This window comes from Castor canadensis, chromosome 9, assembly GCF_047511655.1.
Source record: "Castor canadensis chromosome 9, mCasCan1.hap1v2, whole genome shotgun sequence".
Lineage (NCBI taxonomy): Eukaryota > Metazoa > Chordata > Mammalia > Rodentia > Castoridae > Castor > Castor canadensis.
In genome coordinates this window covers 122,735,256-122,753,755 of record NC_133394.1, presented here as the reverse complement: position 1 = coordinate 122,753,755, position 18,500 = coordinate 122,735,256, and the positions used below count along the sequence as shown (strand labels likewise).

At 42.1% G+C, this 18,500-nt stretch overlaps 2 protein-coding genes and 1 non-coding gene across 11 annotated transcripts in view; 2 read left to right on the top strand and 1 right to left on the bottom strand.

Annotated features, from left to right (window-relative positions):
- Nucleotides 1–2,323: 2,323 nt before the first annotated feature.
- On the bottom strand, nt 2,324–10,474 carry LOC141410819 (uncharacterized). Its single transcript, XM_074041138.1, is given in 3 exon segments — nt 2,324–2,842; nt 2,844–3,365; nt 10,308–10,474. Coding segments are annotated over 3 exon segments (1,101 nt in total). The 3' UTR covers nt 2,324–2,430.
- Nucleotides 2,860–18,500, top strand: part of N4bp2 (NEDD4 binding protein 2) — a 78,715-nt gene continuing 63,074 nt past the window's right edge. For 6 of the 9 annotated variants that reach the window (XM_074042420.1, XM_074042419.1, XM_074042410.1 and 3 more), the window contains exons 1-3: nt 2,860–2,995; nt 9,752–9,814; nt 12,533–12,632. The gene's annotated coding sequence lies outside the window, so the exon portion shown is untranslated. Of the gene's footprint in view, nt 2,996–3,620; nt 3,748–9,751; nt 9,815–10,414; nt 10,664–12,532; nt 12,633–18,500 lie in introns of all 9 variants that reach the window. The other 3 variants (XM_074042416.1, XM_074042414.1, XM_074042412.1) reach the window with 3 other exon arrangements.
- On the top strand, nt 13,225–13,428 carry LOC141411211 (small nucleolar RNA SNORA73 family). The gene has a single exon (XR_012436033.1). It is a non-coding gene; the product is annotated as a small nucleolar RNA SNORA73 family (small nucleolar RNA).

Genomic DNA, 18,500 nt, shown 5'->3' with positions numbered 1-18,500 from the left:
GAGTCACACCTCCAGCCTGAAACTTAATTTACTTTAGATAATAACAACACTACCTTTTTTCTTTGCTGTACTGGACCTTGAACTCAGGACTTACACGTTGAGACACTCCACCAGCCCTTTTTGATGATGGGGTTTTTCAAGATAGGGTCTTGAAAATCGTTTTCCCGGGCTGGCTTTGCTATCAGCGCCCAGCACAGCAACACTATCTACAAACCAGTTTTCATTAGATTTACATATTTGTTTTGTGGTGCTGGGACCTCGCACTTGCCTGAGTTTGGATGCTGATAGGAAAGACCCTATCTTCAAGTGATGATCTAGTAATCGAATTTATAAATATGTAAATAATTGCAATTAAGCAGAATGCTCCAAGTCAAAACCAAAGTTATTTAATTTTGAAAAGGTGGCACAGATTACTTTTGGTTGGAAGGAAATGCTTATGTTGTAAACAAAAACAAGCATGTTTAGAAGTTACCGGTTAAACAGACCAAAGGTGGCTTAGACAAAGACAAAAGGTTTTTTAATGGTGCCTTGACAATTTTACTTAGAAAAACCAAAGACATTTTCCAAAACATAAATTTGACTTAAAGGTTGGCCCTTTAACTGAAATGCCAGGACTCACCTTATTTATAGTGTTAGGTAGTTGGCATTTTGCCATTCCTCATGCTTACCTGACATTTTAGAGGGTTAAATATTGTCACATAATCAATTATAACCAATTGTAATATGACCAACTGGAAGATTGCAGAGAGCACAGCGTGAGCAGGAGCAGCACCCACATCAACTGTCAGTAGTGTTCAAAGATTCTTGTATTTCTTCTTTGAAATGGCAAGATGCTTGATGGTGAGGGTGAATGAGCATGATAAACAACGCACTTACTCCCCGTATTACCCTACGCTGTTTCACCCTTTGAAAGCTGTGTTGGAGTTTTCCTATTGGCTTAGAATTTGAACCAATAAGGAAGGAGGAGCTCTTTATAACTATTCATGAAGGAAGGCTGGCATTCGAGAATGTGGAGTACAATTTGCTTTGTTCTTCAGTTGAGTCTGACTTTCAGAACTTGGGGGGGTATTGATATTTCTTTTATTGACATAGTAAGCACAATAGTTAAAAAAATGTTCAGCTTGGGTGGATGTGTTTGTGTCTTGAAATATTTTCTCCAGTATTAAGAAAACTTTCTTATTTTTCAGGTTAGAGTTGTGATACATTCTTAACAGATGTTAAAGGAAAATCAAGACTTTAATTGTAAATTTTTATTATGTTGAACATACTGCATACGAACAAAATTCGTATTAATTTGCTAGACTTGTTTGAAGTTTATAATTACTAGGGTTCTTTCTTTTAAAAAGTGGCATATATTACAGTGATTAGTCACTTTTAATGGCTGTTTAGAGGCCGAGTTAATGTTAGGTTCTCAGCAACAGCTATTTATATCTTGAGATTCTGGGTTATTACAGTTTTTAATTTTTGACATTTAATAAAATCCTTAATAAAGGTGTTTGTATAGTAATTTCTTATCTTTGGAACTCAAAAGAACTCTGAAGATTTTTTTTTTAAAGGGGGAGGGGGAATTTTTTTTCCTGTATTTTTCTCTGTATGGTGATTTCATCAGAAAATTTACCATCCTGAAATTTCTGCTTAAATATTACTGGTTTCTAGAAAAAAAAAAACAAACCACTAGAATGTTCTCATTGCGCGTAGGTGTTCCAACTAGACTTAAATGAAGAAAAAATTCACTTGCACTTTCCCCCAATTTGCATTCAGTTTAAAGCAATTGCCATAACAACACTGACAAATAACGCGTCTTTTCCGTGCAAAGGAATACTTTGTCACGAGGTTAATTCATTTCTCCATTCTGAAAAATAAAAGGATTACAAAGTAACTGCAGAGAAGCGTGAGGGCACAGCGGAGGCAAAACACAGCGCCCCCCACCCCGGCCAACACCACCACCAATCTGAAAACCAGGGTGAACATTTCTTGCATCCCTAAAAGCACTGACCATGCCAGATCAGAACACAAGAAGAATAAACGGGGGTGGGGGGTGGGAGGTAGGGGGAGAGCAAGCTCAGGGGGCCGGGCAATGACACACACATCGTGGCTGGGAAGAGAGCACTGTTGCTTTCTTTCCCCGGGGCCCTGCAAACTCGGGCTGCACGGGGCAAAGGCTGCGCGCGTTTCTGGGCCTCGGCCAGCGGCAGCGCGGGATGGGACCCGGCAGCCGCCGTCCGCGTCGCAGCAGGCGCGGGCCCTTTGTGTCGGCCCCACTGCGGGGGTGATCTCGGTCCCCCGGCCACCCCCGCTCCTCCCCGCCCCCACGCCGGCCAGGGCGACCTCGTGTTTGTTTTGCTTTTCGGGCCTCAGAGAGGCCCCAGAGCCCCCAAGAGCTGTGGTTCACCGAGCGGCTTATTCTGGCCGGGATCCCGGGCCCCGCGTTCAGCCGCGCGACCCTGCCTCGGAGGGGCTCGCTCCTCCCCGCGTCCCCTTGATCCGCAGCGGGGGTGGCGGGGACCCTGCACACTTTCGGGGAGCCCTGGGGGGTGGGTCCGAGGCGAGGGAGAAGTGGCTCGGGGCCCCCGGGCCGGCCCCACGGGGCGGGACCACGCGCCCTGCCCTGGCGGAGCCCGGGGACGAACCAGAGGTCGCGGCGCGGGGGAGGCGGAGGGCGGCGGTCCACCTGGCGACGTGGCAGCCATTGCCGACTCCGCGAGACCCCTCCCCACTCGGCCTGCCGCCCGCCCTCTCTCTCTCTCTCTCTTTCGCGGCTGCTCCGGTGAGGCTGCTCTTCCCCGGCCGGACGGAGAGCGGCAGTGTCGCCCCGGCCCGCGCACTCGCCGCGCGTCCCCCGCGGCCACAGCTGCTCGCCAGCCCCGCGCCTAGCGGAGCCGCGCCGAGAGCGCAGTGGCGGCGGCGGGAAAGGGCTGCGGACCCGTGCCGCTCGCTCACTCGCTCTCGACGACGCGGCCCCGGCCTCGACGCCCTCCGCCCGCTCCAGGAGCAGGTAAAGGCGGCGGGTGGGAGGCAGGCGGCGGGGTCGAAGTGAGGGTCCCGTAAGGAAGGAAGGGGTCCCGGGCCTCCGTGCCGGGAGCACAGGGCCCCAGGCAGCGGCGAGGGGCGCCGCGACCCAGAGCGCACCCCGCACGTCGGGGCGGCGCGGGCCGGGCCGCGGGACGGAAGAGAAGTGAGGCGTCGGCGGGAGGCGGGCCCTGGCGCGCAGCCCGAGGCCGGGCGAAGGCGGCCGCTCCTCGGCCTCCAGGCCTCGGACACACCCCTCCCTCCTGTTCCCGCCCGGACTTGACCTTGCGCCCCTCGGAGCGCGCCAGTGTTTCCCAGGCGGCGCCTGTTGGGAACTTGAGGCCACCTTCTCGAGCCTGGTGCGGCTTACTCACTCACTTCTTTAAACCAAAACACAGCCACGCACCCCACACGTTGGGATTGCGTGGGGATAATGATGGGGACGTTCCCTTCCCCCGGTATGTGTGCGTCTTTGACCTGTCCACGCCCCACCCCCAACCGCAACTTTGTGTCTCGCTGGGACCTCAGTGCGTTTCATGGAGTGAGTCATACGGGGACACAGTGTATCCCTCACGCTCTTTCGGTTCAACAGTTTTTTTTTTTTTTTTTAGCCCTCAAAGACAGCCTAGAGGATTTAAAAATAAAAAGGCAGATGCCAGATCAGAGGGCTGGCTTTAAAGAGCCTTGGTTTCAGCAACCGTCTTTAGGACGAGGACCTGATATTCGGGGCCCGGACAGGTTTGTACACATTCTCGCCATGCAGTGGTTGTAATGTCTCCATAGCACAGTTCTGACTGGAGGGCAGGATTGGCTGGTTTTTCTACTCGACATCTCTGAGCCAATCAGGAGGCGTATTTTGCCCGGAGACTGGTTAACTCAGTAAAGGCGGGGATTGGCTGAGAAAATCCTGGAGATGAACCTGGCCTCATAGAAAACATTAACTGATTTGCAGCTGCCTCTCTTCTCTTCCACCTTTAAAAAAAAAAAATGTTATGCTTTGGTAGAAGTATCAGCCTTTTCATCCCCTTTTGATTATTTCAGTGTTTTTTCCCCCCAAACCAGCTGTCTTGAATTCATTTTAAGCTCTCATTCTTCAGTTTCGCAGAGAGAATTGTTGCATTCTTTAAGAAATGTAAACATGGTTTTTGTGTTTTGATAAATATGGTTTAATTTTCCTTTCTGACATCGTTCCTTTTTAAAGGTCTGACATTAAATCAAGTTTCAGTTCTTAGGTCAATGCATTTATTATTTAAGTGCTAGGAGAGGATGCGGAGTAGGGGCTCCAGTGTGGAGATAGTGGGAAGGATATGAAAGAAATGGCTGCTCTTCTGCAGGGAGGTACAATTCGGTTAATGGAAAAAGACTAACCTGTAAAACAACAGACTCCTGCAGATCAGCATGCTGCAGTACTTAGGGAGTATCAGTTTATGCACCTGTTGGCTTTAGTTGCTTTGAAGGGGAGAGAACAGGAGTCCTCAACTTCATAGAAAGGATAGAACTGAGTTACGGTAAAGACATGTTTTTCCCTTCATTGAAGTATGTGAAAGGAGGCACAGTACAAAAGAGGGTAAATATCAGGGTAGTTGCATTTTTTAAAATACTAATTATTTTCCTTCTTTTAAAACCTCCCTTCATGATTATTTAAGATTATGCATATCTTTCAGTATACAAAGGGAACAATTTATTAGTCAATGTGAATTTTAGAAGATGGCTACCTATCTTCTTTGCCTGCCCTTCAGTTTTTATTAGATGCAAAATAACATGTTCTGAGAAGAATCTGATTTGCCATGTCACACAGTAAATCTCATCAGGTATCTATTAAATGCCTTTAAAAGTAGTTTATGTTGGGGATTAAAGAAAAAATTAAATGCATTTGTATACTTGCTGTACTAGTCTGTAGAGTAAGCCATGCATCATTATATTAATTGCCCTGATATTATAATTGTGTTGAATATATGTGTGTGTGTGTATATGTACATATGAATGTAGGTACTTTAAGTCTACCTTTGTAATTTAATTCTCACAACTCTGTGATTTGCATCATTTTCAGTACTATCTTATAGACAAGGAGACAGAGATAGAAGTTAAGAAAGTTGCTTAACTAGAGTTTATATTGAAGAGCTGGAGTCAGTCAAACCTATACCGTTGTGATCCAAAACCATTACCATGATACATTATTTCCATGGCCCTAGGCAACTAGCTACATTTTCAAAAATCCATTTAACTGGTCCTAAGTTCAAGCCCCAGTACCACCCCCCCAAAAAAAAAATCATTCAATCAAGGCTGGACACAATTAGAGCTACTCAGGAACAAAGCTGGATGAGCTACTGGAGACCTGGGTCAGGCCAAAAAGTTAATGAGACCCCCACCTCAACAAAAAAGCTCGGCAGTGGTGGGAGGGTCTATAATTTGTAGGAGGCCAAATGAGAACCCCTACCTGAAACATAGCCTAAAGCATAAAGGGTTAGAGACATGGCTGGGGGGGTGGGGGTAGAGCATCTGTCTACCAGGAATGAGGCTTTTGAGTTCAAACCACAGCATGCCAATAAGACAAAAAGACCCACCCAACCTATCTCAATTGTATCATTAAAAAAAAAAAAATCGCTCCAAGTAAACTGACTGATCATTGATTCTAGGATATATCTTAACTATAGAAATGTGTGGAAAATATGTCTCAAAATTAATGGAATAAGATATATTGGTTTATCACCTGAGCACTTTTCCTTCCATATTACCAGTAATTTATTTGCCTATTTAAAACCACATGTAAGTTTTAACATGTTCCTGAATTTTGATTTATTGAATTTACTTATGATGATCTTTATAACTACCTTATTAAAGTCTTTTTTTTTTGGCAGCACTGATGTTTGAACTGAGGGACTTATGCTTGTTAGGCAGGCGTGCACCCACTATTCTGCCAGCCCTTTTTTGTGATGGATTCTTTTGAGATAGGGTCTCAAGAACTACTTGTCTGAGCTGGCTTTGAACTGTGATCTTCCTGATCTCTGCCTCTTGAGTAGCTAGGATTACAGGCTCGAGCCACTGGTACTGGGTTACAAGTCTTAAAATGTGCTTATGGGGTAGATTTTTAGGCTCTTGCAAGGCCTTCTAAGACTCGGGGAGCATTTTACCTTCTTCCCTGCGGCTCACATCTGAGCATTGCCCCCCAGAAATTATTTTATTAGTATATCTAGATTGCAGGTAATCAGTTCTACTTGAACTCATGTAACTTTAAAACAGCATTTCATTAATTTCCATGGGGTTTAAACTAAGTCAGCTAAATTTTATGACTACTAGGTAGTGGAATTACTGAGTCAAAGAATCCACATTGTGAGGCTGGGGTTGTGGTTCAAGTGATATAGCATCTGTTAGCAAGTACAAGGGCCTGAGTTCAAACCCCAGGGCTTAAAGAAGAAAGTCTACATTGCGGCACTTGCTGAAGTTCTGGTTCTGTGTGTACCAGTTTCACTAAAACTTGTTAGAACATGGACGGTCCATTGTTCTAAATATGGATTGTCCATTCATATCCTTGGATCACCTGTAAGCTGTTTTTCATAAAACCCTGAGCAAGCCTGAAACGGATGGTTATTGTCTTTTTTTTTTGTTTTTTGGTGAGACCAGCCTAGGCTGGTGTTGAACTCAAGGTTCCCTCGAAAGTGCTGGCATGCACCGCCATGGCCAGCATTAGTCAGTTCTCTATTTTTGTGCTACTGGGGACTGAACCCAGGACCATCCACATGCTAGGCAAGGGCTCTGCCACTGAGCTTCAGTCCCAGACCCTTGGTTATTTGTCATTGCTGGAAGCTTAAAAAATTCTTTTGTGCATCTGTCATTCTTTTCTTTTGTCATTGCTTCATATTTACAAATTGAGAAATTTCATTATGCTACAGATGTAATAATCAGTTTTTTTCTACTATTTCTCTTATCAAAGTTTATTTTTTTATAAGGTGTGAAACCACCTTAATTGTTTTACAAATTATCTTAACTCTATTATATCTGATTTTTTTGTTTTATTTCTGGTTTTAGAAACCCATTTAAGTGTTGAGATATAGTTAGGACTATTTCTGGGCTGTGGACTTTTCATTGTAGTTCTTCAATCTTCTATCGGACTTTGTAGCTATACCATTTAACTTTATTACTTTTTTTTTTTGGCGGCATTGTGATTTGAACTCAGGCCTCACACTTTTGAGGAAGCACTCTCACCCACCATTCCTTTTTTTGTGGTGGGTTTTTTTGAGATAGGGTCTTGAACTATTTGCCCAGGGCTGACTTTGAACTGTGATCCTCCTGATCTTTGCCTCTTGTGTAGTTAGGCACCTGGCTTATTATGTTACTTTCAAAATATGTTTTAGTATTTAGTAAGTTGAAATTCCCCATATGTCTTTTTTTTGTTGTTTTCTAACACATTTAACAAGTGCTGTCTGTTAATTAAATTTAAGAATTAGCTTGGGAGACTGACATGGGTAGTATTTAATTTTTCTGCTTCAAAGCAGGGCATTAAAAAGAATTCCTTTCTCTTGAATCTGTTGCTTCTTCTGACTGTAGTGTCTTCCTGCCCACCTCCCCTGAGCTCTGCTAACCTACAACTTCAAGATGCAAGGTGTGCTTGTAGAGAGTCCTTTCCCTTCCTTCCTGTGATGCACTTATCACTGCATTGGGTCACCTCCTTCACCAAGTAGTTGCTTCTTGAAGGCTGGTAACTCAGTCTTACTCACTTTTTTTTCTTTGCCTATCACCAGTCCCAGCACTCTACAGGAATGTGGAGATTAAATACATTTTGGCATGAATAACACATTTTATTTCCAAAAATATTTCCTGTAGTCACCTTGTATCTTGTATATGCTGATACTTCTGTAATCTTCACCCAAAGGTCTTTTCTGATAACTGGATTCATACATTTTCATGACATGTTCATTTTGGGTGTTCTCTCAGGCACCTCAGACTTAGCATATCCCAAGCCATACCCTATCCTTAAACCGAAAAAGTAAAACAAACTGCCTCTTTTCTGTCTCGTGTCTAGGGGAAGATTAAATTAGGTAGTACATGTGTGGTACAAATTCAGTTACTAGTATGCAGAAATATTATCAGCAAACAGTGTTTTCAGAAGCTTGGTTCTTGTGTTCCAGTGGAAGAATCCAAGCAGGACATGTGGATGGGGTGAGATAGGAGAGCTTTATTGAGGGAAGGGGAGTCACCTGTCCTATCAGGTGCGGGAAGAGAAGAAGGGCTGGGTCTTTTGGTAGATTGTTTTTATATCACCTTGAACTTGGAGGTGGGGAGAGACTATGTCATCACCTGAGGAGCTCTTGAGTTAAGAGGGGGAGCAGTTCCAGACTATGCCTAACCTAGCTGCCTCAGAAACATGGATTAGTCCTTATCTTTTCTTTTCCTCTCACATTCTGAGAGTTGACTGAGCCCTATAGGATTCTTTTTAAATAATCTCTTGAATACATTTCTTTTCTTTATCATGAAAGATACTACTTCTCCATGGTCAGCATCATCTCTCACCTAGCCTGCTGCAGCCAACCTCTAATCCGTCATCACTGCTACCAGGGTTGTTTTCCAGTCCATTTTTTGTTTTTGTAGTAGGCAGAGTGGTCTCTTTAACACTTGGGAGAAAGTAACTCTTCTGCTTAAAATCTCCTTATTGTGGCTGTTCATTGCCTGCACTATGAAGTCCGAACTTGGGTGGGCTGTTAGGATCCTCATGATCTGACTTCTGATTAAGTCCATCCCGCTGTCCCTTTTGGCCTTGGCCCTCAGTGTGCTAGTCCTAGTCAGTTACTTGCGTTTTTCCCTTAAGATGCCAAGTTCGTTAAATCTAGGCCTGAGCACAGAAGCTTGAGTATCTCCACTTTTGGTAAGTCTTGCTTGTCTTTGAGGCCATGGTGTGGGTGACACCTCTGTGAGAAGGCCTCTCTGATACAAGCTTCCTTACACAAGCCTGTTTGTCTCCCTAGCACTTTGTGTTCTCGTATCACACCATAATTGCTTGTTTATTGTCACCACACCATGTACTGCCTAGGGTATAACAAAGGAAAGAGGTAAATTGAGTATCTTAGAAAAAATGATGTGATTCGCAGAGTCTATTCAAAAGGGAATTAAACAGTAATTTGAGGTAGAGAAATTTACTTGGCAGTAATTTACTTCCAGAGAAAGGAGACATTGTATCTGATAGATGAAAATTTCTAAGTCAGGAAAGTCACAGTAGACTCCTTTATAGACTGAATGAGAAACACACTTTGATATTTCATTTCCATCTGTTCTGTTTTCCTGTTAATTAGTTAAAACTTTTTAGAGTGTAAGTGCCAGAAATGTCCTATGGGGGAAAAGTTCATATGAACATGCAACAGATATTATATGGTAGAGATGGCCATGAAGAGGTAGTAGGACCTTAACCCTGGTTGGTCTCTTCCTGTACTTATAGTATGTGCATGTGGACTTTATCCATCTGACTGTAGATGCAGGGACCTGGGTCCTGCCAGTACAGGCTTGTCTACTTGGAGCCTCATGTTGAGGGCTTTGGATAGATTTGGTCACATGTCCATCTCTTGACCAATTCCTGCAGCTGAAACGATGAGTAGCTGTGTTTAGTAGGTCATGTGATGTCACTAATACAGCCAGGACTCTTTTAGCAGAAAACTGACCCCTGATGGGGGAAGGAGAAAGAGTTCTGGGCAGACAAACAGAATACCCACTATAATTTTTAACCACTCTTCTGATTACGAATTTATGTTTGTAGGTACTTATTTGTGGGAAAGAGATGTCCTATATTATGGATCTGAGCATTCCAGGTACTGAAATGGTAAGTCCCATGTGTTATTTTATTTATTTATCATTGTTGTGCTGGGTACATTGTGGCATTTACAAAAGTTCTTACAGTATGTCAAACATATCATACTTGAATTTGCCCCAAAGTCCTATATTTTAAAGAACTAAATTAGTTTTTTGGTTTGTGCTAGCCTCTTGTTTGCTAGCTAACATGTATGTGTGAGATGTTTATAGCCTAGGAGTCTAAACAAATACTCTCATACACAGGTGCTAAGATAAAGGTATGCATAGGGTGCAGCAGGAGTCTAAGTCAAACTTTGGGAGAGTAGACAACCTTCCTGAGGGAAAGTTAATTGAGCCAGGAAGTATGGCTTTGAGGAGCGAGTTGGAGGGACTTCTGGGCAGAGCACAGAAATGTGACACTGGCCTACCTCAGTAGGTAAGCAAATAATTAGAGGGGAAATAAGAGGAAAGGAGGCTCCTAGGTAAGGTAAGGGACTGGGCCACAGAAGCTCTGAATGCATTACCCAGGAGGTGGGGCTTGGTAGAAAGCTACAGAGTTACCGAAGGCTTGTAAATCGGACTTTTCAGGCTTGACGTGCTCATAGAATGTTCCCGTGGCTGTGTCTGTCAGGTGGTCAGCTACACTAGAGTTTGGGAGAGAATTCCTTGCTGGACTCAAAGGTGTTGGCATCATGTGTATGGATGGACTTAGAAAAATGCGAATGGAGCAAAAGGCTGGGGACAGAACCCAGACAGAGCAGTGACATGGAAAGTAAGCAGAAGAGAAGGAATTCGTGAAGTTAAGAACGACTAGTAGAGTAGTCCCTTCATGTCTACGGGAGGTCATTTCAAGACACCAAGTGGGGTCCTGAAACTGCAGGTAGTACTGAACTCTGTAGATACTGTGTTTTTTCCCATATGTATGTACCTATTATATAATATAACTTACAAATTAGGCACAGTGAAAGACTAACAAACATAGCTAATAACAAATAGATCAGTTGTAACAATGTACTGTAATAAAAGTTATGTGACTGTAGTCTCTTAAAATATCTTGGTCTTTTTTTTTTGGCTGCACTGGGGTTTGAACTCATGGCTTTGTACTTGGGAGGAAGGTGCTACCACCTCCAAGCCCTACGTACTCCCCCATCAACTTGTGATGATATGAAATGATACAAAGCCTATGTGATGAGATGAAGCGAGGTAAATGATGTCAGCATTCTGATGACGTATTGGCTACCACTGCCCTTCTCTGGAATCCTGGAGAGCCATCTGAGTAGCGTGATGAAGCCTCGTGCCATCTGCTCCTTCCTCCACAATGGGAATCATCCTTTTGTCCAGCATATCCACTCTGTAAATATACTCCCTATCCATTGGTCCGTAGCTATCAGATCCACTATCAAGGCATCACAGTGCTTGTGTTATGAAGGAAATCTTCATAATGGCACCCAATTTAGAACTTACGAATTGTTTACTTCTGAGCATTCCACTTAATATAACTGAAGCTATAGAAAGTAAAATGGAGGATAAGAAGGACTATCATAGATGTTAGGGGTGGAGGGGAGATTGTTTTAGGCCAAGGAGTCAAGAGGAAGTAGTTGCTGAAACAACAAATGTGACTATTTTAAGAAACCAAGGAAGTGCTAGGAGTTTGGTTAGTGTGAGTCAAGATGTCCCCTGATGATTATCAGCTCTAGGTACACTGAGGAAACAAATGGTCCGCACAGTTCTTCCAATGCAGCGAGCCTCTTAGAATTTGTAAAGATGTGAAGGAAGGGATGGAGGGAGGCTTTTGGTGAGTAGTGGTTGGGAGGAAGGTGGCTGTGTAAGTGGAACTGTCATGATATATGCATAGGCACTGGGGAGTACAGAGTATCTAGTGATGTGGAAAGGCAGCGCAGCTATCTGTCTACTTTGGTCCTGTGTCGGTGAGAATGCAGCAAAAGCGACAGCAAAGCTTCTTAGGAAAGGAATACACTTTCGGTAGACTGAAAATGGGTCTCTAAGGACAGCTATTTTTAACCTCTTACCTCAGCACAAGTTTTTATTGTAGTGGAAGGGGCTTGAGCCATTAAATCCCTCCCTAGGACCAGCCCTGGAGGCTGAAGTCGGGGTTAAGTAGGCTAGGGTTGGTCTACAGAGTTACACCTGACCCCTAGGGTATGGTTTACAGGCCTGAATCTTTTGTTAAGTTAAATGTCTGTTGTTCCCTGACACAGTGGCTCACACCTGTAATCCTAGGTATTTGGGAGGTTGAGAGCCAGAGGATCGAGGCTAGCTCCAGCAAATAGTTGAAGAGACCCCCATCTTCAAAATAACAAGACCAAAATGGACTGGAGGTGTGGCTCAAGCAGTAGAGTGCCTGCTTGGCAAGTGTGAAGCTCTGAGTTCAAACCTTGGTCCCATCATCAAAAAAGATCTATTGTTTCAGGAACTGATGTCAACCCACCTTAGGGTGTGTGGGAGACTTGAAAACATCCTGTGAGGCATGCCTGAGGCCCTGGACTCAATCTCCAGTACTGGATAAAAAGACAGAATAAGTGCTTGGTTCTTTCCTTTTCATAACCATTTTCAGAGTGTAATAGTCACCTCCAGTGGTGGCAAATTAGGTGTTTCTTTTTCTTTTATGGCTTTCTCTTTGGAATGCCTTATATATTTATGTAATAAATATTCTGTTTTGGTTTTTATTTCATTTAAGTTCATAATTTGATGCGTTTGCCTTTACAATATAACATCTTTCATTTTACAGTAAGAAGACGTTATGTGGGATCACAGGAAGTACTGTTCCATTTGTGGATACCAGCCGTGGCCATACCGAGTACGTTGATTACATCAATGCCAGACACGTGGTAAGTATTATTAAAATTGCTGGTTGTAAATATTTTGCACATAGGTTTTCAAACTTTCATTTATATATTTGAATGATTAAAACACAAATCTTTTATGGGAAGGAGAATAAGATTTTGTTTGTAGAATTTCTAAAGAGGTGACAGTGTGTAAAACATGCAGAATCTGAACACATGAGTGTTTCACTGTGTCTATCCCAGAAAGCTCACTTTTTTTTTTTTTTTTTTGCGGTACTGGGGTTTGAACTCAGGGCCTAAACTTTGAGCCACTTCACCAGCCCTACTTTTGTGTTGGTTTTTTCGAGATAGGGTCTTGAGAACTATTTGTCTGGGCTGGCTTCGAACTGTGATCCTCCCTGTCTCTGCCTCCTGAGTAGCTAGGATTACAGGTGTGAGCTGCTGGCTCTGGCTGAAAGCTTACTTCTTGCTGTTTCATAATTTGTGTATTGCTAGCAACTGACAGGTAGTACTTTTGTAATAGTTTTGTGTATGAAATTTTGCTGAGAGCTAGACTGGCATTTGTTACCATCCATGTACTCAAGGACTGTGGGTAGTTGTGGAGGTAAACATGTACAGATGAAATGAAAAACCATTTCCAGTGTGGACGCCCAGGGAGGTCACTGCCTCCAGACTCTGTCCACGTGGCTTAGGGGAGCATAGAGCTCTGCCTGTGACATGCAGTGCCTGTCCACCATGTTGGAGAAGATACCAGGCCTTGTGTCTGCACCGGCACTTTCCTACAGCTTCCCAGAGTCTGGCAGGACAATGACTAAGGAGACAAACCATGTAGGAAACATGTCTAGTGAAAACAAAATTAAGTCACTAAAACCAACAATGGAAGGCTCTGAAATACGGAAGCAAGGTGAGAACTGCAGGAATTAGTGAAGGATTGTGGGAAATATTGAAGGATTATAGAGGAGTATACCTTCCTGACATTTTTTTAGACAAAAACTGCATGATGTTCAGCAACTGATGTTTACCTTTACTGGCATGTCTCAGAGTTCTGTCTGGTTTCTTCTAATCGCTGCATAATATTTCAAAGGGTTATTTTGCCGTAATTTAACCATTCTCTTTTCCATTAAAATTTAGGGTATTTTAAATTATCGATTGCAATAGTTATGATATATGGATACATTTTAAGATGATTGGTTATATTTTGTATAAATACTGTCTTTTTTGGTGACACACTCTTGGTACCTCCATGAGATTTAATGTCTACCTTAACCTTTTCATATAGTATACTTGAAGTCATCTGTTAGGTAACTTACTCCCAGTAAGATTGGTTGTGTTTGTTCTTGGTAGTATTTGTTTCTAAGAGAGATGTTTTCTGATCTTGTCTGGGATCATGCCATGCTTGGGTTTTGTAGGTTTCCTATATATTAAGGAATTAATATACTTGGACATTAGTATCAATTTGCTTTTTGTTTTTTTTGGTGGTACTAGGGTTTGAATTTGTGCCTTGGCACTTGCTAGGAGGTGCCTTATCATTTGAGGCACACCTCCAGCCTTACTATCAATTTTCTTAAGCCTGTTTTTTCCTAGCTGGCTCAGAGTATTAAAAAGACTTTTTTTTTGATTCTTATTTATTTATTTATTTATTGTGGTGCTGGGGATTGAGTACTGGGCCTCACACATGCTAGGCAACTGCTCTACTTCTGAGCTATAAGCCCAGCTCTGAAGATCTTTCACGCCTTTCTTGATTGTTGTAGAATCAACAACAGGCTCATGCCTGCGATCCCAGTTACTCAGGAGGTGAAGATCAGGAGGATGTTAGTTTAAGGTCAGCCCTGGCAAAAAGTTATCATGACCCTATCTCAATCAATAGCTGAGCATGATGGCATGTGTGCCTGTCATCCTAGCTACACTGGAAACATAATAGGAGGATTTCAGTCCAGGTTGGCCCAGGCAAAAAAGGGAGACTCTATCCTCAAAATAACTAAAAGCAGAATGGGCTTTTTGGGACTATGGCTTAACAGGTAGAATGCCTCCCTAGCAAGTTCAAGGCCCAGAGTTCAGTGCCCAGTATCAGCAAGAAATATATTATTTTCTGGATATTACTGCATAGTGCTAAGTTATTTAAAGTTACTTATACTACATGTAACAGTTATTCATAAAATACCATGGGGTTTTTGTGTGTGTGTGTGTTGATGTAATTTTTTAGTGGGAAGTATTTGCTTGTTTTGTTTTTGGTGGTACAGGGGTTTGAACTTAGGGCCTCACACTTGCTAGGCAGGTGCTCTGTCACTTGAGCCGCTGTACCAGCCTTGTTTTGTGTTGGATATTTTTGAGATAGGGTCTCGTGAACTATTTGCCAGGGCTGGCCTAGAACCTCAATCTTCCTGATCTCTGCCTCCTAAGAGTTGAGATTACAGGCATGAACCACTAGCACCTGGCTGGGAAGGTTGCTTTTTAAAGTGTTGTTTATTGGTAAGTCCATGATAATTGCACTACTGACCATTGCCATACCATTGTAGAGTTTGTGTTCACTCTACTGTTATTTATAGATTTTTATGGTCACTCTTTTTTTGTTGTTGTTAGTGTTTAAAAACATATATCCTTATCTGTTAAAAAAGCTGAAGTTGATTAGACTTCTCACCATGCTGGAATATTATGATGATAATTGGGGAGCAAGTGTTTATCGGTTAGGGGTAGAAGGTTTTAGAAAATGTGTATAAGGAATTTATGTTTCCAGAATTATTGTCAATAATTATTTGTTTTTAGGTTATTTGAGCCTTTCACATTTCTCTGTAATACATTAAACTTTATCCATCTTTATTTCCCATATCCTTTTAGAATATATTCTTATTTAGGTCAGGTCTGTATGTGAAGAAACTATACAAGTTTGACTAAGCCTACATTTTAATAATGAGGCTGTCATTATGGAAAAAGGGTGAAAGATACAATATCTGATGACAGAAGAGTTAAACATGGGTGTCACTTACACTAGGATAAGTGGGACTGAAATAAGTTGGAGCTAGAAAGTAAAACTGGTAATTGGGAGATAGTTTCCACTCTGTTATTTATTTATTATCTGCAGTCCTGGGTTTGAACCCAGGGCCTCATGAATGCTAGGCAAGCAGGGAACCTCTTGAGCCACACCCTAGCCTTCTGTATATTTTTATATATCAGAATTTCTTCACCATATTAAGCATTGGACACTCAGACCACTTACATGTTTAGATCTTTTCCCATATAAATACATTTGATTTTAGCCAAAAGGTGGAGAAGCGATATCTTTTTCATGCAAGCATACACAAAGAAAGAAAAGAGTGAGAGTGATGTATTTTTACAAGTTGGGTGAAGTATAGAGGGAAGCCAACATCACCTTTAATTTATGGTAAGTGACTACTTTTTCCTGATTATGGAAAAATGTTGAAATATTTGGAAAATACAAAGAGTAATATATAAGAAAATATTTTATGAAAAATAAAATCACCTATTATCCTTTATCCAGAGTTTTCCTTTCCAGTCTATTCTCCTTCAGCTCCACTTGGATTATATTTAGTCTGTGTTTTGCTTTCTATTCTAATATTGTTGTTAAAAAAAACTATTAAATATTACCAGAAACATAGTCTTTCCCTTCTTCCCTCCCTCCTTCTCTTTCTTTTTGAGATGGGGTCTTGCTGTGCTGGCAGGTTGGCCTCAAATTCCTGGCCTCAAGTGATCTTCCTGCCTCAGCTTCCCCAACATTAGGGACTAGTGTTGCACCCTGCCATGCCCTACTCAAAACATAGTCTTTAATGGCTTCCTGAAAATCCATGTTATGGATCTAAAGAGATACAGTTCTGAGTTGAGTCTAACAAACCTGGTTCAGCTTAATAATAAAAGCAACTCAATTTTTTTTTTTTTTTTTTTTGCGGTACTGGGGTTACACCTCGAGACACTGTGCCAGGCCTTTTTTGTGATGGGTTTTTTTTCTGACATAAGGCCTTGTGAACTATTTGCTTGGGCTAGCTTTGAACCTCGATCCTCCTGATCTCTGCCTACTCAGGGAGTAGCTAGGATTACAGGCAGAGCCACTGGCACCCGGCTAGCAACTCAAGTTTAAAGTGAGCAAATAATCTGAATAAATGCTTCTTTAAAGAAGATTCACAAATGCCTATGCACATGTAATGATGTTCAATAACATTACTCATTTGGGAAATGCAAATCAAACCCAGCTAGGTCAAAGTAGATCCATCAAACTAGAATGGTCATGATAAAAGAAGGGTTGTAGCAGGTATTGGTGAGGATGTCATAAAATTGGAGCCCTTGTTATTGCTTGTGGAAGTTGAAATTGATGAACCTAAAAAAAAAAAAAAAGAAAGAAATTGATGCACCTGCTTTGAAAAACAGTCCGATAGTTCCTCGAAGGGTTTAACATATTTAGCAAATCATCTAGCAATTTCACTTTTAGGTATATAGCTAATATGTATGTAACCACATGACCATGCAAAACTCATGCACAAATGTTTATAGCAACATTAGTCATTATAGTCATTATAGCCAGATTTAAAGTGGATACCTGGATTTCCATCAACTGGTGAATAGATAAATAAAATGTGATATACTTGTGGTATAGGAATGAAGGATATAAATAAAATGTGATATACTTGTGGTATAAGGAATGAAGTAATGATACAGGATACAACTTTGAAAAATGAACAGGTTTACAGGTGAACTTAGAAACAATAAGTGAAAGCAGTCAGTCAGAAAAGGCGACATTGTGTGATTCCACTTATATAAGTGTTCAGACTAGGCAAGCCTACGGACACAGAAAGCAGATTTGTGGTTGCCAGGGATTAGAGGAGAGAGTAGAATTGAGTGCTAATGGGTATAGATTTTTTTTGGGGAGGAGGTGATAGAAATGTTCTGGAGTTAGGTTGTGGTGATACTTGTATAACTGTAAATACATTGAAAGCCACAGAATTGTGTACTTCAAGTGGTATATTTTGGGTTGAATGAGTTATTGTTCTAATGCTAGCCTAGTGTGCTTGAGTCCCTGGGTTTAATCCCTAGCATCACAAAAACAAACAAATAAGCAAATAAAAACAAAGGGGAGAGAGAGGGAGAGGTAGAAGAAGAGGGAGAGAGAGAGAGAGATATGGAGAGGGGAAGACACCAAATAGTGAGTTTTATGGTTTGGATAATGTATTTTAATAATTGGGAGCTGAGTGACTGAAAAAGTCCACATGAGAGGTGATGTTGGCTGGATGTTGGTGGCTCTCAACTGTAATCCTGGCTACTTGGGAGACTGAGATCAGGAGGATTGTGGTTTGAGGCCAGGACTTGAGACCTCTCTCCAAAAAATAGCCAGAGAAGAATGGACTGGAGGTGTGGTAAAAGCAGTAGAGTGCCTGCTTTGCTAGCATGAAGTCCTGAATTCAAACCCCAGACCTGTCCAAAACAAAAAAAGATGATGTCTTTGACCCAAGTGGAGGTAACAAGAAATGGTTGGATGTAAGTATAACTTGAATTCAGAACTGGCAGAACTTGCTGCATGATTAGATGTGAGATGCGAGGGGGAGAGGAGTCAAGGATGGCTCTCAGCTGAGATTTCCAATACTTGTGAGGCCAGGTCTTTAGAGGAGCATCATATCACTTTTATACATGCATATTAGATACAGGTCTTCTGCAGCTGGTGGATCCACTCACTGAGAGGTGAATGTGAACTAATCAATTGATTGATCCATTGATGGAGTCATAATTTGATGGCATTACTGGAAAATGGTGGTGAGTAGGAGGTGGGACCTGGCTGGAGGAAATTGGTCACTGGGGTCATCTCCCATGTGATTACAGGTGTTAGCCACCAACGCCCAGTATGTGACTTACCATTCTTAAATTTGATCCCCTTTCATGTATATTTATTTTCTATTTTTTGCTCTTTATTTT